An 18208-nucleotide genomic window follows, 5' to 3' on the forward strand; every position below is an offset into this window, starting at 1 on the left:
TTTTTTTCTCATTATACTGTAGTAATTTTTGTACGTTAACATGCATGTCTGTACTTTTTGAGTTTAATTTATACGATTTTACAATGTGATCTGTCACCTTATAACTCAATCTTTATTATGCATTATGAGTTATAATTCGGTGTTAACTATCATTCATTCTTTTGTTTGTAACTGACACCTTCATTACCGACTTAATGACCATCATTTCTATCTTAATGACCAAACGGTCATAACATCAATTCTATTCATCAATTTTATGCCTATAAAAAGAACCTTCTATATCTAATCTCAAGAATACATTCTATATTCATAGAATTATTATAAAATATACATTCTATATTCAATTATTCATAAAATTATTATAAACACAACATAACACATGATAACTTTTATTTCATGTCTTACATTCTATATTCATAGAATTATTCTTATACCTCTTAAACACTTACTGACTTGAGCGTCGGAGTGTCTTTTGCAGGTACCCACCCCCTTGTTCTCTCCTTCCCGACGTATAACTCATCCCGACGAGAAGCTTGAAGACATTCATCGACGGACGAGCTATACACCGGCCAAACTTAGCAAGAACAATTGGCGCCGTCTGTGGGGACGAGTAAAATCATTCCCACTCCCCTTAGGTTCATAAAACTTGATTTACATTCAAATTTTTGAACCAATCTCAACAATCTTGTTTAAGATTTTTAATACCTCTTATCAAATTTTAATCTATCGTAACTTTTTATAAAGTATATACTTTATACATTCAAATTGCTTCATTTTTACGTATCATAATATTCCACATCTCATAATCGATTAATGAACCAATCCGAGAATAAACTCAGCTTTCAATCAATCCGAAAAAAACTCGGTTTTCAATCAATCCGAGCACAAATTCACTTATCAAATTTGCTTATTTTTTTCAAAGTTCTCTATTTACACAAGTAAAATTATATATTTTATTCAACATACTTTTACATTTATATTTTGAGTAACTAATACTTACTGATTTATTAGTTATGTTCAAACCTCAATATATGTTCTACACAATAATGACATATTACAACCATGTCAATTGCATTTTTATTTCATTATGTATTATATTCTATTGCTTAATAATTTCATTTATACAATTAAATGACAATAATGATGAGTTTAAATCTTAAAATTGGATTCTATCAAAAAATTAATTATATATCAATTGTATATAACTGTTACACTATTCACTTTATGCTATTAAATTTTATGTTGCTATTTGTTTAATGTAGAAAATTAAACAGGCAATTTACTATTATTACACGAGGAATATCCCTCGTCATACTGTAACTGCTAGAAACATTATACTAAATGTATAATTCATCAATAACTGTTATCTTACTGCTTTATTATCAAATTAAAGCATGTCCTACAAAACAAAATTCAGATATTCATATTTGGCATGTATGACATTCATATATGTCGTCTTATTCTCTATAATTATCAACTTTAAGGTATTTTTTTTTTACTTTGAACTATTTTACTTTTACAATATATATTACTCAATATATGTTACGACTTTATACCTATTCATTTTCTCAATTTATGTTATTCATGTCAAACCTTCACTGTAAATTGTAAATATTCAATAACTAATTGCTTTGAAAGAGAAATTTATCAATAAGTTGTTGTGGGTCGGAAAAATTCCCAAGACAATTAACCATTATATCCTCGGATCATACAATCGATTCCGTCAATGGATATCTATCTCTGAACTTTTCAGTTCATATACAATCAAATGCTAAAATTGTTCTTAAGCGGAAAAGTATCCCCCACACAACTATCTTGATTGAATGACTCTTATCATTCAATTATTTTTTGAATAAGTGCCGACATAATAACCCGACTAAGCTTGGGGGCTCACCATATCATTATTCACTCATCTTTTAATCGAGTTATAACTCATTTTATTTTCTAAGCTTAGCCTGGATCATATGATCAGCGGACAAAGCTTGGGGGCTGTGATCCGTCACCTTATAACTCAGTCTTTATTATGCATTATGAGTTATAACTCGGTGTTAACTATCATTCATTCTTTTGCTTGTAACTGACACCTTCATTACCGACTTAATGACCATCATTTCTATCTTAATGACCAAACGGTCATAACATCAATTCTATTCATCAATTTTATGCCTATAAAAAGAACCTTCTATATCTAATCTCAAGAATACATTCTATATTCATAGAATTATTATAAAATATACATTCTATATTCAATTATTCATAGAATTATTATAAACACAACATAACACATGATAACTTTTATTTCATGTCTTATATTCTATATTCATAGAATTATTCTTATACCTCTTAAACACTTACTGACTTGAGCGTCGGAGTATCTTTTGCAGGTACCCACCCCCTTGTTCTCTCCTTGCCGACGTATAACTCATCCCGACGAGAAGCTTGAAGACATTCATCGACGGACGAGCTATACACCGGCCAAACTTAGCAAGAACACAATGTAAAAATTTTTATATTATCTAGTTAAATATTTTTACTTATATAGGAACATATATAGTTTTAAAAGAAATTCTGTATAAGATGTGAAACTGTGAATAACTTGATTAAATATATATATTATTAGTTCCTTTTTATGGCTTTATTGATTAAATTTTCTTATAGACATACGTATGAAATTTGGTACCACTTTTTTTTTGGTCAAATTAATGATTGATCATATAAACATAATTAATTTGTCCACACGCGTAAGAGCGAACAAGTGCTAACTCCCACACGATTTATTTTGTTTGTTCCTCTCACAAACACAAAGTGTCGGATGAAAACAAAATGTATGTGAACTACTAAAGGATACAAAAAAGAAAAGGTGAAAGCTTTAATTTTATTCTCAAATCTTTTAAGGAAGCCGATTATATATAAACACTCATTGTTAGCTTCAATCACCGAGGTTAAAAGGCGCACTTTATCTTCTTAATTATACATTTTTTTTTGAAAAGACAATGTAAAAGCTATAGGCACATACACTACTAGTGAGTAGTGACTATATACATAATTATTAACGTATATAATATTTTGGCCTCGCTTTAACCCTCTGAATTTGGACGCCCTGCCACCAAACACAACATACACAATGTGAAAACACGACAAAAAAAGATGCAAATGTGCAACACTACTACACGCATTAATTAACACATTTTCTACTAAGAATTACTAACCCTAATATTATTATAGCAATTAAATACATACATATAATAATATACACACGCAAACACATATAGGGTAGTAATAATATGTAATGAGAGATTCATCAACCAATGAAATGAATGAAAAACTCTTGTTTAACCAATTAGCATTAACCCACACCCCAATCAAATAAATAATGTTTTAATTGGTATTTTGCTTGCACGTCCACAATAAACAAATTAAAACTCTTATTGTGCCAATCTGTCACCATGGCGGCTCATATATTAAACAGCAACCCCACCCCCACCCGTTTCTCCTCTCTCACTCTCACCCTCTTCCCACTAATAACAATTCCCTCACCACCACCGCTTCTCCGGCCAACCACCACCTCTTTTTCCGGCGAGCCCATCACTTCTAGCACCCAACAACACCAACTCATATATAGCAGAGAAGATGCATATGTAAGAGTTTGTGTATTATACATAAAATAAAATATAAATATATATATCAAACCCATACAACAAGATTCACAATAATTCGAAGCCCATCATGTACCGTAGAATCAACACCCGACCATTATACGTGGCTGACATAGAGGACCAGGAGAACGAGCCCGAGCCCGCATCAGAAGCCGGGCCTGCTTCTCCTTCCTCAGGTGATGACACAAAATTTGAAGCACCATCACCTAAGAAAAGGTTTCACTTTATTCTTTTCCTTAATTTTATGTATTATTATTATTATTATTATATTTTTAGTTTTCTGTTGAATTGGGAAGTTAATAACCGTTGAAGGGGGTTTCATGATACGGTACGTAGGAGGGAGATGAAGAAGAGAGTGGTCACAATACCGATCGGTGACGTGGACGGATCTAAGAGCAAAGGAGAATCATATCCACCGTCCGATTCATGGGCCTGGAGGAAGTACGGCCAGAAGCCCATCAAAGGCTCACCGTACCCAAGGTACTACATACTACTAATTATTACTAATATCATGCTACCCTTAATTACCTTCCTTAATCATAAATTTCTCAGCTTAATTAAGTAATTAGCCATGTTTAAGCTATCAACATAATTAAACTACTAAAGGCTAATGCAGATTGTTTTTGGAGTAATTAAGAATCGGGAATTTGGATGTTAATTAAAGAATTAAGGGTGGTAATTAGGAACTTGATGTGTATGCTGGAGTGTTGCGGCGGTTGTCGGTGGTGCCGGCGAAGAGAAACATTTTGTGCAGGCGGCTGAGCTAAAATGCGCCATGTGTGGTGTGGTGGTGGGTAGTTAGAACTTAGAACTTAGAAACTTGGGTTGTTGTGGTGCTGCAGCACGCGCGGGCTCTGAACCGCGTTTCCGTCACGCAATAATAATTTAAGTATTAAAATATGACCGATTGGAAGCCGTCATTATCTAAGTTTGATATTTTGGTTTTTCGAAGAAGAGTTCATTTTTTTAATAGAAAGTGATTTGCGTTTCCACGAATATGAACGTTTCAACTTGGAAGTTTCAACTTTAACCAAGTAGGTTGTTGGAAGTTATGAGTTTTTGTGTGTGGCTAAGGGCATATGTCATATGTGCTTCTGCATGTATTATGTACTTGAAAAGTTTTTTTTCCTCCTGCAGAATTGCATTTAATTTTTTAGGGAAACAATATAATTTGGAAAATTTGACTCTGAACTTTAATTAAAGTTTGTGTAAACGGTATTAAATAGATGACTTTTTTAACAATAGGTATAAGACTATAAGCATATTATTTTAGGAAATGAAGGATGCACAAGCTAGCGCTGAGGTGCTGTGTTTGAGAAACACGCGCAAGCTTCGGATATGTTGAAACTTGAAAGAAGAAACCGATCCATGAAAGTGCCATTTTCTAGTCTATTGGATTGTCCGTTTGTCATCCAGTCCACATCACTCCATTGTTCTTATGCTTTTCCACAAACGTTTTTTCTTTTTTCATTTTTTTTGGTGACTTCACAAACGTTTTTTAATTATGCCATTAATATTTTACATGAATTATTTCGCTGAATTAAAAAATTATTCACCCATTTTTTTTTATCTAATCAAATATGTTAATTTGTAACTCTACCATACAAAAGGGGAGAAAATTCTACCAAAAAATATGTATAGTTTATAAGTCTTTTATGTTTATTTTATGTTAGTCCTTCAGTCTTATATTTATTGACGGCAAAGACATTTATCAATTATAATTACTTTTACGTGTTGATTATTTTATTTATTAAATATATTTTTTGGTGTCTTATTTATTAAATCTATGTAATAGTAGATAGAGTGGTTACTATATTTTTTTTATTTAACAATTTTTTTATTTTAGTCTTTAGATGAGTTAAATCCAAAATCTATTAATAACTTTTGTTTCTTTTGTTTTTTCTTATATACGGTAGTAGTACATTAAAAACCTTAATCAAACCCTAATAAACAATTAAACGGTAGTATAAAAAAAAAACCTTATCTTAAAATTAATTTATCGATTAATCATCAATCATTAATAATTAATTAATTAGTTAATTTGAATGATGTACAAATTGCAGAGGATATTACCGATGCAGCAGCTCAAAAGGGTGCCCGGCGAGGAAGCAAGTTGAACGAAGCCGTGTGGATCCCACAAAGCTCATCGTCACCTACAACTACGAACACAACCACTCTCTTCCGGTAACCAAATCCCACTCCTCCTCCTCTTCCTCCTCTTCCGCCACCATTAACGCCACCACTACCGCCGTCACCGAAGTCGCTGTGGCCACCTCTCCCTCCGAGTCCGCCGTTGGCTTCCCGCCGGAGGATCTGACGGTATTCTCGAGCCACGTTGATCTCGACCTCTCCGGCGACTCCGCAGTACTTCTCAGCCACCACAACCACCACGGATTCGGGTGGTTCGACGACGTGGCCTCCGCCGGCGGCGTCCTGGAGAGTCCGATCTGCGGCGGCGTTGATGACATGGCGCTGACGGCGGAGGAAGAGGACGGGGAAGAGTCGCTTTTCGCCGGCCTCGGCGAGCTGCCGGAGTGCTCGGCTGTTTTCCGGAGGAGGAATATTCCAAGCGCCAGCGCGATCCAGTGCGGTGGCATCACAGGATAACAGTGAGACTGTGCTGGGAACCTTTTTCGGTTTTTGTCCAGCGATACATATTATAATATTCATGGCCTGAAAATCGTGCGCATTTAAAAAGGAAAAAAATGAGAATATAATAGAAATAAACTATCTTACGATTCATGGGATTTCTTTTCTTTTTTACCCCTTGTTTTGTACATTTGAATAAATAAATAAAAAATTGTTTAGCCGGCCAACACTTGTGCAGGATTGATTCGGAGTTATTTTTCTTGGTTTGTACAATTGAACAATGAGAAATAATCATAAAAAAAAAAGAGAAAGAAAAGAAATGGATCTTGTATCACACATTCATTTCCCAGACTGGCGAAAAACAACTCACGAATTGCGATTTTTCATGTTATATAACCTTAGATTACCTTTATCCACGAAATAATACTAAATTGAATATCAATTAAATTGACGAAAAATTGCTTTGAGAATATTCATTTGTGGATTTATCGCCAGAAAGGGATCTATATTGTGTAAACAGGAATCAATCAGATGCATAATTAATTATTGGCAGGCTACCACTTGCGTATATTTGATCCCTCCATTCCTTTTAGTGTTTTGTACATTTGAATCGATGCACATGCACCACATTAGCAGACATGTCTAGTGGCATATAATTATATTATCCATAAAATTTCATTTTATTTAACTCTCAATAACAAAATTAGATGGATTTTCTGTTCTGCATTGCAACTTGCAAGCACAAAAGTTCTAATGAGATTTCTTATCGTTTTCCTAAGTTGCTGCCAAACACTGTCTCCATTGTTCTGAAAACTAAATCTAAAACAGTAAGATTCAAACTTCCAACTGCACTAGAATTGAATATTGCAAATAAAACTTGACCTCTACCAACTTGGGTGGATCAATTTGTTTCAAGCACGTTTTTAGAATAATCGTTTTGCAAAATATAAATGCTGCATGTGCATGGTTTGTTAACAACAATATCCAAAAACAATATGTAAAAACTAGCATTATTCTACAAGAACCTATAAGGATTCACGTGAAAGCATTTACAAGATGGCACAACCATTTAGTTTGAGCAGCATCCAAATCTCTTCAAAACCGAAGAATCCTCTTTCACATTTATTGTCTGTCCTTTAGAGGGAACGGCTGAAGTATCACTGTTGTCCCCGGCCTCGACAGCTCTCTTGCTTACTATGCGGTATATCTGAGTAAGAACCTCAGTGAATGCATTCTCAACATTGGTTGCCTCCAAAGCAGAAGTCTCCATGAAGTAGAGAGATTCCCTCTCTGCGAAAGATTTTCCATCATCTGTTGGGACGGCAATGAGGTGTCGGAGATCCGATTTGTTTCCAATTAGCATGACCACAATGTTAGGGTCTGTGTGATCCCTCAACTCTTTCAACCACCTTGAAGCATTCTCAAATGTAGAATGCCGTGTGACATCATATACAAGTAAGGCACCAACAGCTCCACGGTAGTACGCACTGGTAATGGCTCGGTACCTATCATAGAAAATTCACAATTCAATTGAGTGGAATCGATAGTTTTTGTTAGGTTTAGCACAACAAACATCACTTCTCCAACCTGATTTGCAATGGAACTTTGTGTTCTCTAATAAATTGCAAAAGAAATTTATGGATCGATATATTCTCACTAGATATTCCACTAGAAAAATTCTTATGTTCTCTAGTCTCCAAAGTTAGAAAACATGATTCAAAACATCATAAAAGATTAGAAACACCTTGGCAGAACATATTTAACTTGTGACGACATTTCATAGAAAGAATACCAATGAGTACATGTGGCATAATATCATAACTCATAACTCATAATATCATAATATCTTCATTCTTTGTTCCTTCTTAAGTAACGATCAATATCAGTAAAGGAGGGAGGATTCCAAGTAGAAACCTGCTATCAGTAGGATACATGTTGACCAAGTAATTGCATTTGCTAAGGCCATGAATGAAGTTGCAATTGCATTTTATTCCATAATATTATTGTAGTCTTGTATGGTGTTAATGAAGTAAACTTAGAATGATAAGGCCCTGTTCTCAACTATGCAAATAAGAATACCAGAAAGAAGTGTCAATTTACAACTTCTTAAGTACCATCAATTTATTGACAAGTATCTAGTATCTACTTTTCTAATAGTTTGTGAATAATTTCAAGTGGTTGAGATATCAAAATCATTTCAAAGACTATAACACTTATATATTTCAAATAAAAAGGTATAGACAACAAAAAGAACGCTCTGACTAGTTTACACATAAATCAAATGGAACAAAGAAGAAACCCTCATCCAATATATCTTAGATGTCATCCGCCCAAACTCTAACAAGTATCGTATAAGCTTTAGCATATGTGTAATTCACTCAATTAGAGTTAGAAGCTGACAAAGCTGACATTCCACTGTGCTTTGTGGGAGTTGCCCTATGGTAAAGGGACAGCAGGTAGCTCAAAATTAACATGAGCATCAACTACTTTGCAAGAACCAAGCATCTTAAGTTTACGAAGAAATCAGTACAAAGGAATTGCTGGGAGGTACTTTTAGCTTCAGAAGCATGTTATACACGCAACTAACGCCCCAAAAAGGATGAGATCCATTCCATCTTGTTGCCTATCATAGCAGGGTAGTGTTTGCATAATTCGGAAAAGCAGTTCAAATTATCTGAATTTTCTTTCACAAACATGTCGAGGGCAAGCATAAGCTAAGGAAATGGCATGAAACAATAATATCGCTTAACCTAGAGATCAAATCAAATCAATATGATTTACCTCTAGATAAATAACCATACTTTACAGAATCAAAACAACAACGGGAACTTAGTAACAATCATGATCACAATCACAGCTCCAACAAAAAATAAAAAGCTTTAATTTAGAGAGAGAGAGAGAGAGAGAGAGAGAGAGACCTTTCTTGTCCAGCGGTGTCCCAAATCTGGGCCTTGACGACCTTGGAATCAATATTCAAGGTCTTAGTAGCGAACTCAACACCTATGGTGGACTTTGACTCCAAGTTGAACTCGTTCCTGGTGAACCTGGAAAGGAGATTAGACTTGCCAACACCCGAATCGCCGATCAGAACCAGCTTGAACAGGTAATCGTACTCTTCCTCGCCTCTGTACGCGGCCATCTTCTCTTTCACACCACTCACCACTTTCAAAAGGGGTTTTACTCTCTCTGTTTTCTTTGTTGATTTGACGCTTTGTTACGGAAAGAGAGAAAAAAGAAGGGAGGGAATTTCGGGAAGGATTGTTAAGGTGGGATCAGGATCACCTACTGTACACTACACTAGAAATTAGGGATCCCCCGATTGTGGTTTTCCTCTCTTGCGTACTACTCACTACTCTCTTATGCTCCTCTGTTAGCACCTCTAACTTTTTCCCCCTAATCCCTTTTTTCTTAACATTTATTTATCCACACGTATACACTTAAATCACCAATTTAAACAAATTAACATAATCTTTTAATTATAAAATATAAATAACGTTAACTTGCGTGTCATGAAGATGCTAATTTCTATCTTTCTTTTTTTTTTTTAATAAACTCTTAATATTTAAATATGCATGCTTTGTAGAATTCTAGACTGTGTACTTCAATGGTTAGTTTTAAGCCAAAGTTGGAATAGGAATAACGTATGGGACGGATCAAACTTACCACTAAATGTTTTAAGCCTATATGAATTATAATATAACAAAGAAAAAAAAACACACTTAAAGAGGCCAAATAAACACTTTTTGTTGGTAAAGCATAATAAAGACAGAGGAAATTGAATTCAAAGTTTGGTTGACTACTAAATAAAGAATGGAATCAAGTGTTGTATCTAGAATTTACGCTTATCCAAGTCGAGTTAATTCAGTCTTTCTTATCCAGTTCATTGACTACGCATTATATTGCAAGTCAGATTTATTTCACTGATATCCTCTCATTTCTTTCTCTTCGTGACTGCAATGGATGCTGAAAACAATCAAAGCATTTCAGCGCTTCGTCATAAATGCAAATACGATGTGTTTATCAGTTTCAGAGGTACTAATACTCGCAAAGGTTTTGTGGTCATCTTTAGAACCATCTTTCAAATATGACTAGAGTCTCCAGAAAGGAGAATCCATTTCCTCAGAGCTAGTCCATGCAATTCAAAAGTCAAAACTCACGGGTTTCTCGTTGTCTTCTCAAAATGTTACATTTGCTGACTCTACTCTAGGTGGTGTTTGGATGAAATGGCCGTCCTAGCTGAATGCAAGAAAGAAGTGAAACAAGTACATAAGCCACTTTTTCTTCTTATTCTAGTAAAAATTCGAAACATATTCTAGAAAGACATGAATTTGTGACTTGTCACTAATATTATAAGGACTCTCTGGAAAGAATGTGCTAATCTAATGGCCTTGGTGGACAAAACAATACTAGACCTACCTAAACTTTCCCTTATAAAGAAAAAAAATGCATACAGGCATCAACATGTCTTGACAATTAAGTAATCAAAACCTTGAGTTAACAAAAGTTGCAATCATTACTCGTCTATTTTCTTTTTCTCATTTGCTTGGGTGATAATTTAGTCATAATGTTTTCCCACTCTATTTCAGGAAAGAATTTGGTGAATTAAAGATATTGTTCCAACGGTAATATAGAATTGCATCATAACTCATAAGTTCTCAGGGTCTGCAGATGACTTAATCGGGATACAAAGACGTGTAGAAGAATAAGAAGAACTTGTAGAGTTAAGCACCGACATGGATGGTGGTTTCCGAGTTCTAGGAATTTGGGGGATGGGTGGAATAGGAGAAACAACTCTTGCTTCTGTCTTTTATGACAGAATTTCTTATCAGTTTGAACGTTATTATTTTATTGAAAACATGAGCAAATTATATTAAGATGGTGGTGCTATGGCAGTTCAAAAGCAAATTCTTTACCAAACTCTAGTAGAGGAAACTAGAGATGTACAGTTCTTTTGAGATATCCGGGATTGTAACAAATAGGCTGAATAATTTAAAGGTTCTTGTGATTTTTGACAATGTCAATCAATTAGAAGAACTAGAGGAGTTGGTTATAAAGTCACTTTGTGCAAGAAGTAGAGTAATCATAACAGGGCTATCAAATCTTCAATACCTTGATCTTAAACAGTGCACAAGTTCATCAACGGTTCTGAGTCTATTGGAGATCTTCCAAGGCTTAGGTTCTTGAGTTTGAGAGGCTGTACGAATCTTGTTGAGACGCCCAAAAGCATTAATGATAAGGGATCTCTTGCAACTCTGTACTCTGTAGTTAAGCGGGAGCATAAAACTCATGAAGTTGAACTTGTTGCCAAGAATACAAAAGTATATGAATAAGATACTATCTAAATCTTTGATGTTTTTGGACCTAGGCTTTTGCAGCTTACATGAAATCCCTGACGTTTTTGTTCTAAGTTCTAATTTCTAACACACTAACCAATACAACATAATGAATAGGGACAATGGCATTTCATTTTCATAATAAAATTCTAGCAGAAATTTTGGTTCTCTGATATTTTCCGACATTTTTCTCTACCTCTAACATACATTTATATACTTGTCCCTCTCCCTATTGTACTAGGATTCCAGTCACTTCGGATGCGGCTTTGACATTGTTGTTCCAGTTAGTGTCTTTCCAGAATGGTTCAGTCATCAATTTAAAGGTGACTCTATAATAAGGGTAGCAGAGTCCAATGTGAATGGCAACTGGATTGGCTTTGCCTTTTGCGCATCCTTTAAGGCAAAGGCAAAAGCTCCATTAACTTTGCAGCATCCCTTCTATCTTTCCTTTGAAACTGAAGAGGCAGAAGAAACCTTCAACCTGCCACTTGGTTTGGACATGGACATGGACAAGATTGACACCTCAGATCATCTCTTTCGTTTATCTACGTGCATCAAAGAGTAGGAATCAGGACCCAACATCCAACTTCCCTATTATTGGTTGATTACTGATCAAGAGGAGTATGAGGATATACAGGCCAAGGCCAAAGAAAATTATCTGTCTCCCACGAACTTTTGGAACCTTTGACTAAAAATGTAGCAGTTTCAAAACATACTTTTGTTGTCTGTGGTTGTTTCGTTCACACTTGCATTTCACGAAAACTTTTTATTATGATTTATGCATAAGGCTGAAATTTCATCTGTTAGAAAAAGAACGATCTCAGCTTTTCAGCTGGCATGGTGCATGGGTTTGCACGTCGATGATTGAACCCGATGAAAAATATTCTCTAAATTGAGAAAGTTGGTAAAGTAAAAAAGGTGAGATTTAATTTTTATTGATTTTGTATCTTACATTATGTGTGATCTTCCACTATCTTAATTTCATGTTGGGTGGCATTCTTTGTATAAATATTTTCATGGTCATCTTCCAAAACTCTGTAATTCCATAGTCTGATCATCAATGAGTTTTTGTAACAAGGTACGTGTATGCCATCATTTATATTTATATATTTAAATTGTATTTTATGCTACATTTTTATTTTAAATGTTATTGTTATTTACTTTTGTTTTTAGTTTACCTATTTTACTTAGTTCGATTGTATTCTATTACAATTTACAACTATCAAAACAAACAACAAATACTACTAGTAACTAGACATACACCAAAAAGAATTCTACTAGTAACGGTTAAAAAGAACAAATTGTTCTCTAGGATTTTTTCTTTTGTAAATGGTTGTAATTTATTACCCGAATTTCACTAGCATTTCTCAAACCCGTATACTTTCCCTGTTTGTTCACTCTCATAAGCTTCTTGGTTCTTGCAGTACGCGTTTAGTTGACCCCCAAGTCAGGTCAAAAAGTCAACTAAAGCTGCTTCTGAACGGAGATAGACAAGGCGGTTATTCCGCTTTGCTTCCAAATGTTCTAGTTCTTGAGTGAGAGCCAGTATTCGAAGTTGCTATTCTGTGACGAGTGAGTTCAGCAAAAACCAAAAAGCAAAATGAGTTCAAAGAATGACAGCACGCTACTCTCTGCCAGTTCTTCAGACAAATCTGGCAATAAGTCTAAGAAATCCTCACTTAGGCGGAAATTCAGGGCCCTACTGGGCTTTCCTAAACCTTCAGATTCAAGCCCGTTGGGCCATCCACACCTCGCTTCTACTTCTGCTAACGTCTTCGAAACTGCAGCACCTTCATCTCGTCCTGTCTTCAAGTATGACGTGTTTCTCAGTTTCAGAGGCACTGATACTCGCAACACTTTCGTTGATCATCTTTACAATAATCTCATCAGGAAAGGTATCTTCACCTTTATGGATGACAAGAGGCTCCACAAGGGAGAGCCAATTTCGTCGCAGCTCATTCAAGCAATTCGAGATTCAAGGGTTTCAATCGTCGTGTTCTCGAAAGATTATGCTGGTTCTGCATGGTGTTTGGAGGAAATGGCTACAATAGCCGAATGCAAGAAGGAATTGGGACAGAAAGTTTTCTCCATTTTCTATGATGTGGATCCTTCTCATGTTCGAAATCAGAGAGGAGCGTATGAATCTGCATTTTTGCATGCATTGAAATACAATCTTGACCGGGTTGCGAGGTGGAAAAGCGCTATGACGAGCTTGGCCAATTCGGTTGGTTGGGATGTCAGAAACAAGTACTTACATATAAACTTCTTCTCTTGTTTTCTATAAAATTTGGGGAGTCCTGTTCAATAGTTCTAGTCATGATTCATGCTAATCAACAATTTAAACTTAGATTAGCTGCACAACCTGATCAAAATTTATATATGATATAATCTTGCTTTCCTGTTGTTCATTGTATCAGGCCAGAGTATACAGAAATTAAAGAAATTATTCAAAAGGTAGTGAAAACATTGAACCACAGATTCTCAGGGTTTGATGATGATCTGGTCGGGATACAACCCCGGGTAGAAAGATTAGAAGCGCTTTTAAAATTAAGCTCAAAAGATGATAATCCACGGGTTATTGGAATTTGTGGCATGGGTGGTATAGGAAAAACAACTCATGCCAAGGTCTTATATGACAAAATCTCTCACCAATTCGATGGTTGCTGTTTTATTGAGAATGTAAGCCAAAGTTATAGAAATGGAGGTGCTGTTATTATTCAAAAGCAAATTCTTAATCAAGCTCTAGATGAACAAAATCTAGAGATGTTTGGTCACTTTGAGATATCTGGCATTTTAAGAGATAGGCTGTCTTGCATAAAGGTTGTTATAGTTCTTGACAATGTTGATGAACTGCAGCAATTGGAGGAATTGGCTATAAGTCCTAAATTACTTGGGAGAGGAAGTAGAATTATCATCGTCACTAGGAATGAGCATATTCTAAAAGTTTATGGAGCAGATGAAGTTGATAAGGTTGCACTGTTGGATGATGATGAAGCTCGTGAACTTCTTTTAAGAAAAGCATTGGGTGATGATGGTTCTAGCAGTAGCAAATACATGCATCTAATTCCTAAAATACTGGAATATGCTCAGAATCTTCCATTAGCTGTCAAAGTAGTGGGTTCGTTGTTGCATTCCCGAGATGTTACCCAGTGGACTGATGCCTTGAAAAGAATGAGGAAAATTCCAAACAAAAATATTATGGACGTGCTTCAGATAAGCTTTGAAGGATTGGAATTATATGAGAAAGAAATATTTCTACACATTGCTTGTTTCTTTCATGGAGAGAGAGAAGATTATGTAAAACAAATTCTAGATAGTTGTGGATTACATCCTCATATTGGAATTCCAACTATTATGGAGAAATCACTCATAACCATTAGAAATCAAGAGATTCATATGCATGAAATGTTACAAGAATTGGGGAAGAAAATTGTTCGGGAAAAATCTCCAGAAGAACCAGGATTATGGAGTAGGTTGTGGCTTTATCACGATTTCTACCGTGTATTGACTTCAGCAACGGTAATGAATTATACCTTCTTTCAGAATAACATTCCATCATTCCATGATTATCTTGTTTCCTTTATTATTGAACACATGGATACCTTGTATTTTCCAGGGATCTTATAGTGTTAAAGCCATAGTTTTGGATCAGAAAGAGGATGTTTCCAAATATAGTCAGCTGAGGATTGAAGGATTATCAAAAATGATGGGTCTTAAGTTACTCATATTACATCACAAGAATTTTTCAGGAAGTCTTTATTTTCTTTCTGACAACTTGCAATATATTTCATGGCATGGCTACCCTTTCTCTTCTCTACCAGTAAATTTTGATCCACATAGTCTTGTTGAACTAAATTTGCGTGATAGCAACATCAAACTACTATGGGAAAGCCCGAAGGTATTTGAATTATAAATATCCCCATTTGGTTAAAGAAATAAAAAATAATAATTTTGTTCCTCTTTTTCTCTTTTTTTTATACTTAATTTGTTATGGTTACTTTCAAAGGAATGCAACCTTTAGTACAAGCTGACATGTTGGTAGAAAATCTCTGTTCACAGAGTTTCCCATGTTTGAAAAAGATGGATTTGAGCAACTCGAAAGATCTCGTGAAGACGCCAAATTTTGAATGGATCCCAAATCTTAAGTGGCTGGATCTTTCAGGATGCACAAATCTATCACAGGTTCACCCCTCAATTGGACTTCTTACTCAACTTGCTTACCTCAGTTTGCGTAATTGTAGCAATTTGGTAAGCATTGATCTCAACACTGAATATAAGTTATATTCTTTGAAAGTTCTACACCTCTCTGGCTGCACAAAACTAGAGAACACCCCAGATTTTACAGGGCTGTCAAATCTGGAGTACCTTGACCTTGAAAAATGTGTAAGTTTATCCGCAGTTCATGAATCTATTGGGGCTCTTGTAATGCTGAAGTTCTTCAGTTTGAGAGGGTGCATAAATCTTGTCCAGCTACCTGCCAGTGTCAACAATTTGACATGTCTTCAAAATCTAGATTTACATGACTGCTTCGAACTGATGAATCTTCCGCTAAGACAAATAAGCATGTTATCCCCCTATCTAAGATATTTGATATTTTTGGATCTTGGATCCAGCAAAATAAAAGTAATTCCCGATGCTATTGGAGCGCTAAAGTGCTTAGAAAGACTAAATCTTCAAGGAAGCAGAATTCAATCTTTACCCGAAACCATCAAGAGCCTTTCCTGCCTGGCATATTTAAACTTGTCAGGTTGCCATGAGCTTGTTGAATTGCATGATCTTCCATTTAAGAGTGCTTCATCAGGGGGAAGGTATTTTAAGAAAGTATCAGAAGCCCGTAATCATAGATCGGGATTATATATTTTCAACTGCAGTAGGGTTATGAAATGCCACTGGATGTTAGTTGCAATTTCCTGGTTAGCAAGACTTGTTAAGGTGAGCACTACTCTAAATGTCTTACTTTTTATTATCCTACTACAATCTCTTAGTTTACACATCTATGCTTGAATTTCTTTCTTTCAATTGCAGGAACCCGGTCATTTTCGATGTGGTTTTGACATTATAGTACCTTTTATGGGTATTGAAATTCCAAAATGGTTTTTCCATCATCGATTTGTAGGTGGCTCAATAATAAGGATACTAAGCATTGACACTGATGTAAATGATTGGCTTGGTTTTGCCTTTTGTGTAACATTTGAGGTGAACAAAAATAGTCGAGCAAATCCTGGCTCCTCATCAAAGCTGCCACGCCCTTTGTATCTTTCATTTGAAAGTGAAAACACAGAAGAATGCTTTGACTTGCCGGCTTGTTTAGAGATGGAGAAGGAGCATGTTGGTCCAATACCAAAATATTGCTGGATAATCTATATCTCTCGTGCACACTGCCATTTTGTGAAAACAGGAACCTGTATCACGTTTAAAGCATGCCCGGGCTTACAGGTGAAGGAATGGGGCCTACGCATGGTATGCATGGAAGATATAGTGTTGATAAGGAGAGAATTCCGTAAAATGGATTGTGAAGGTTATGATCCTTGGTTTCGTCGTGGTATACAAGATATCTCTGATCCGATAATCTGTCTTCCCCATAATTGTTTCTATACTATGGATGAGCATGAGAATGAGGGCTATAATAGATTTGGGCCTAAAATCCAGCTACCCTACAATTGGAATGTAACTGATGAAGAGGAAAAGGAGAATATGGATGCTAAGGCCAAGGAAATTAATCTTTACAATCTTGGCCATTCTTCCATAGAGGAAGAGCAAGTTGTGAACGGCCATTCTTCCTCGGAGGAAGAGGAAAGCATGAAAATGAAAGGCAAAGCATTGCAGGTAGCCTTTGATGAGGAAAGTGATTGCTCTTACATGAGTGATTTATCTCCGAGGTAAACTATCCTTAAAAGGATTACAGGTAAATAAGTAAATTCTCTTCTACTTAATTATTCTTCTTTTACCCAGATGCTTATGGTTGTTTGGTACATAATTTAAGGTCACTTCAATAGTTGCATCGTTTTACAGATCTGCTACCCCTTGCACATGTGAAGAAGTAAAACTTGGAAAACAATGCTTCACTGTTGCAGATTTGGGTAGCTTGAATATGTTCTACCTTCTGCCTTATCAAAAGGATCGGGAATTCCATTTTTTTTGGGCCAACAATTAGGATTTCATTGGCAATTTAGCATTACTAATTTATTGTGATTTTTTTCTTCTTGTCTGTGCTACGTTTGATATGTATCATTTTCATTTATTCGATATTTCATTGATAGGAAAAACATCATCTAAAGTGACAAGATTAATAAAGTAATAAAGTGAATGATTAATCATAACTAAATTTCTAACTTTTATGTGAACCACATTATCTTAATTTAAAATTGATTAACCACTTATTTTCTCACAGGACTTGATCGTCATTGATAAAAATAGTCGAGATTTTTTTTTTAAAGTGAACAGATTCATAAAGTAATTTAATCACTTTTGAATTCATAACTTTTATTTTTTATTGTAAGATTCACTATCATAATTCAAAGATGAGATTAAAGGATTATTTATCAATTTTTTACAAAAACTTTTCTAATTAGTAACCTTATCATATATCCTAGCTAAATCCTAAAATAAAAAGAGTAAACATATCCACTA

The 18208-nt window shown here is 35.2% G+C and overlaps 3 protein-coding genes across 3 annotated transcripts; 2 read left to right on the forward strand and 1 right to left on the reverse strand.

Moving 5' to 3' along the window:
- Positions 1-3462: 3462 nt before the first annotated feature.
- LOC130944900 (probable WRKY transcription factor 69) lies at positions 3463-6581 on the forward strand. Its single transcript, XM_057873487.1, has 3 exons — positions 3463-3872; positions 3993-4136; positions 5720-6581. The coding sequence occupies exons 1-3, from the start codon at positions 3727-3729 to the stop codon at positions 6261-6263; spliced, it is 834 nt and encodes a 277-aa protein (XP_057729470.1). The 5' UTR covers positions 3463-3726; the 3' UTR covers positions 6264-6581.
- Positions 6582-7078: 497 nt separating this feature from the next.
- Positions 7079-9653, reverse strand: LOC130944902 (ras-related protein Rab11D). The gene is made up of 2 exons (XM_057873488.1): positions 9164-9653; positions 7079-7750 (listed from the first exon to the last, which is right to left on the reverse strand). Exons 1-2 carry the CDS (start codon positions 9382-9384, stop codon positions 7315-7317), a joined length of 657 nt encoding a protein of 218 aa, XP_057729471.1. The 5' UTR covers positions 9385-9653; the 3' UTR covers positions 7079-7314.
- A 3336-nt stretch (positions 9654-12989) lies between these two features.
- Positions 12990-17897, forward strand: LOC130946887 (disease resistance protein RUN1-like). The gene is made up of 5 exons (XM_057875780.1): positions 12990-13825; positions 13996-15097; positions 15195-15476; positions 15638-16510; positions 16604-17897. Exons 1-5 carry the CDS (start codon positions 13179-13181, stop codon positions 17459-17461), a joined length of 3762 nt encoding a protein of 1253 aa, XP_057731763.1. The 5' UTR covers positions 12990-13178; the 3' UTR covers positions 17462-17897.
- The last annotated feature ends 311 nt before the right edge of the window (positions 17898-18208 follow it).

This window comes from Arachis stenosperma, chromosome 8 (assembly GCF_014773155.1).
Source record: "Arachis stenosperma cultivar V10309 chromosome 8, arast.V10309.gnm1.PFL2, whole genome shotgun sequence".
Lineage (NCBI taxonomy): Eukaryota > Viridiplantae > Streptophyta > Magnoliopsida > Fabales > Fabaceae > Arachis > Arachis stenosperma.

Coding starts and splice junctions, on each gene's coding strand:
- LOC130944900 (XM_057873487.1), top strand. CDS start 3,727: ATGTACCGTAGAATCAACACCCGACCATTATACGTGGCTGACATAGAG. Junction 3,873..3,992: donor GCACCATCACCTAAGAAAAG/GTTTCACTTTAT, acceptor TACGGTACGTAG/GAGGGAGATGAAGAAGAGAG. Junction 4,137..5,719: donor AAAGGCTCACCGTACCCAAG/GTACTACATACT, acceptor TACAAATTGCAG/AGGATATTACCGATGCAGCA.
- LOC130946887 (XM_057875780.1), top strand. CDS start 13,179: ATGAGTTCAAAGAATGACAGCACGCTACTCTCTGCCAGTTCTTCAGAC. Junction 13,826..13,995: donor GGTTGGGATGTCAGAAACAA/GTACTTACATAT, acceptor TCATTGTATCAG/GCCAGAGTATACAGAAATTA. Junction 16,511..16,603: donor GGTTAGCAAGACTTGTTAAG/GTGAGCACTACT, acceptor TTTCAATTGCAG/GAACCCGGTCATTTTCGATG.
- LOC130944902 (XM_057873488.1), bottom strand. CDS start 9,384: ATGGCCGCGTACAGAGGCGAGGAAGAGTACGATTACCTGTTCAAGCTG. Junction 7,751..9,163: donor GACACCGCTGGACAAGAAAG/GTCTCTCTCTCT, acceptor TTTCTATGATAG/GTACCGAGCCATTACCAGTG.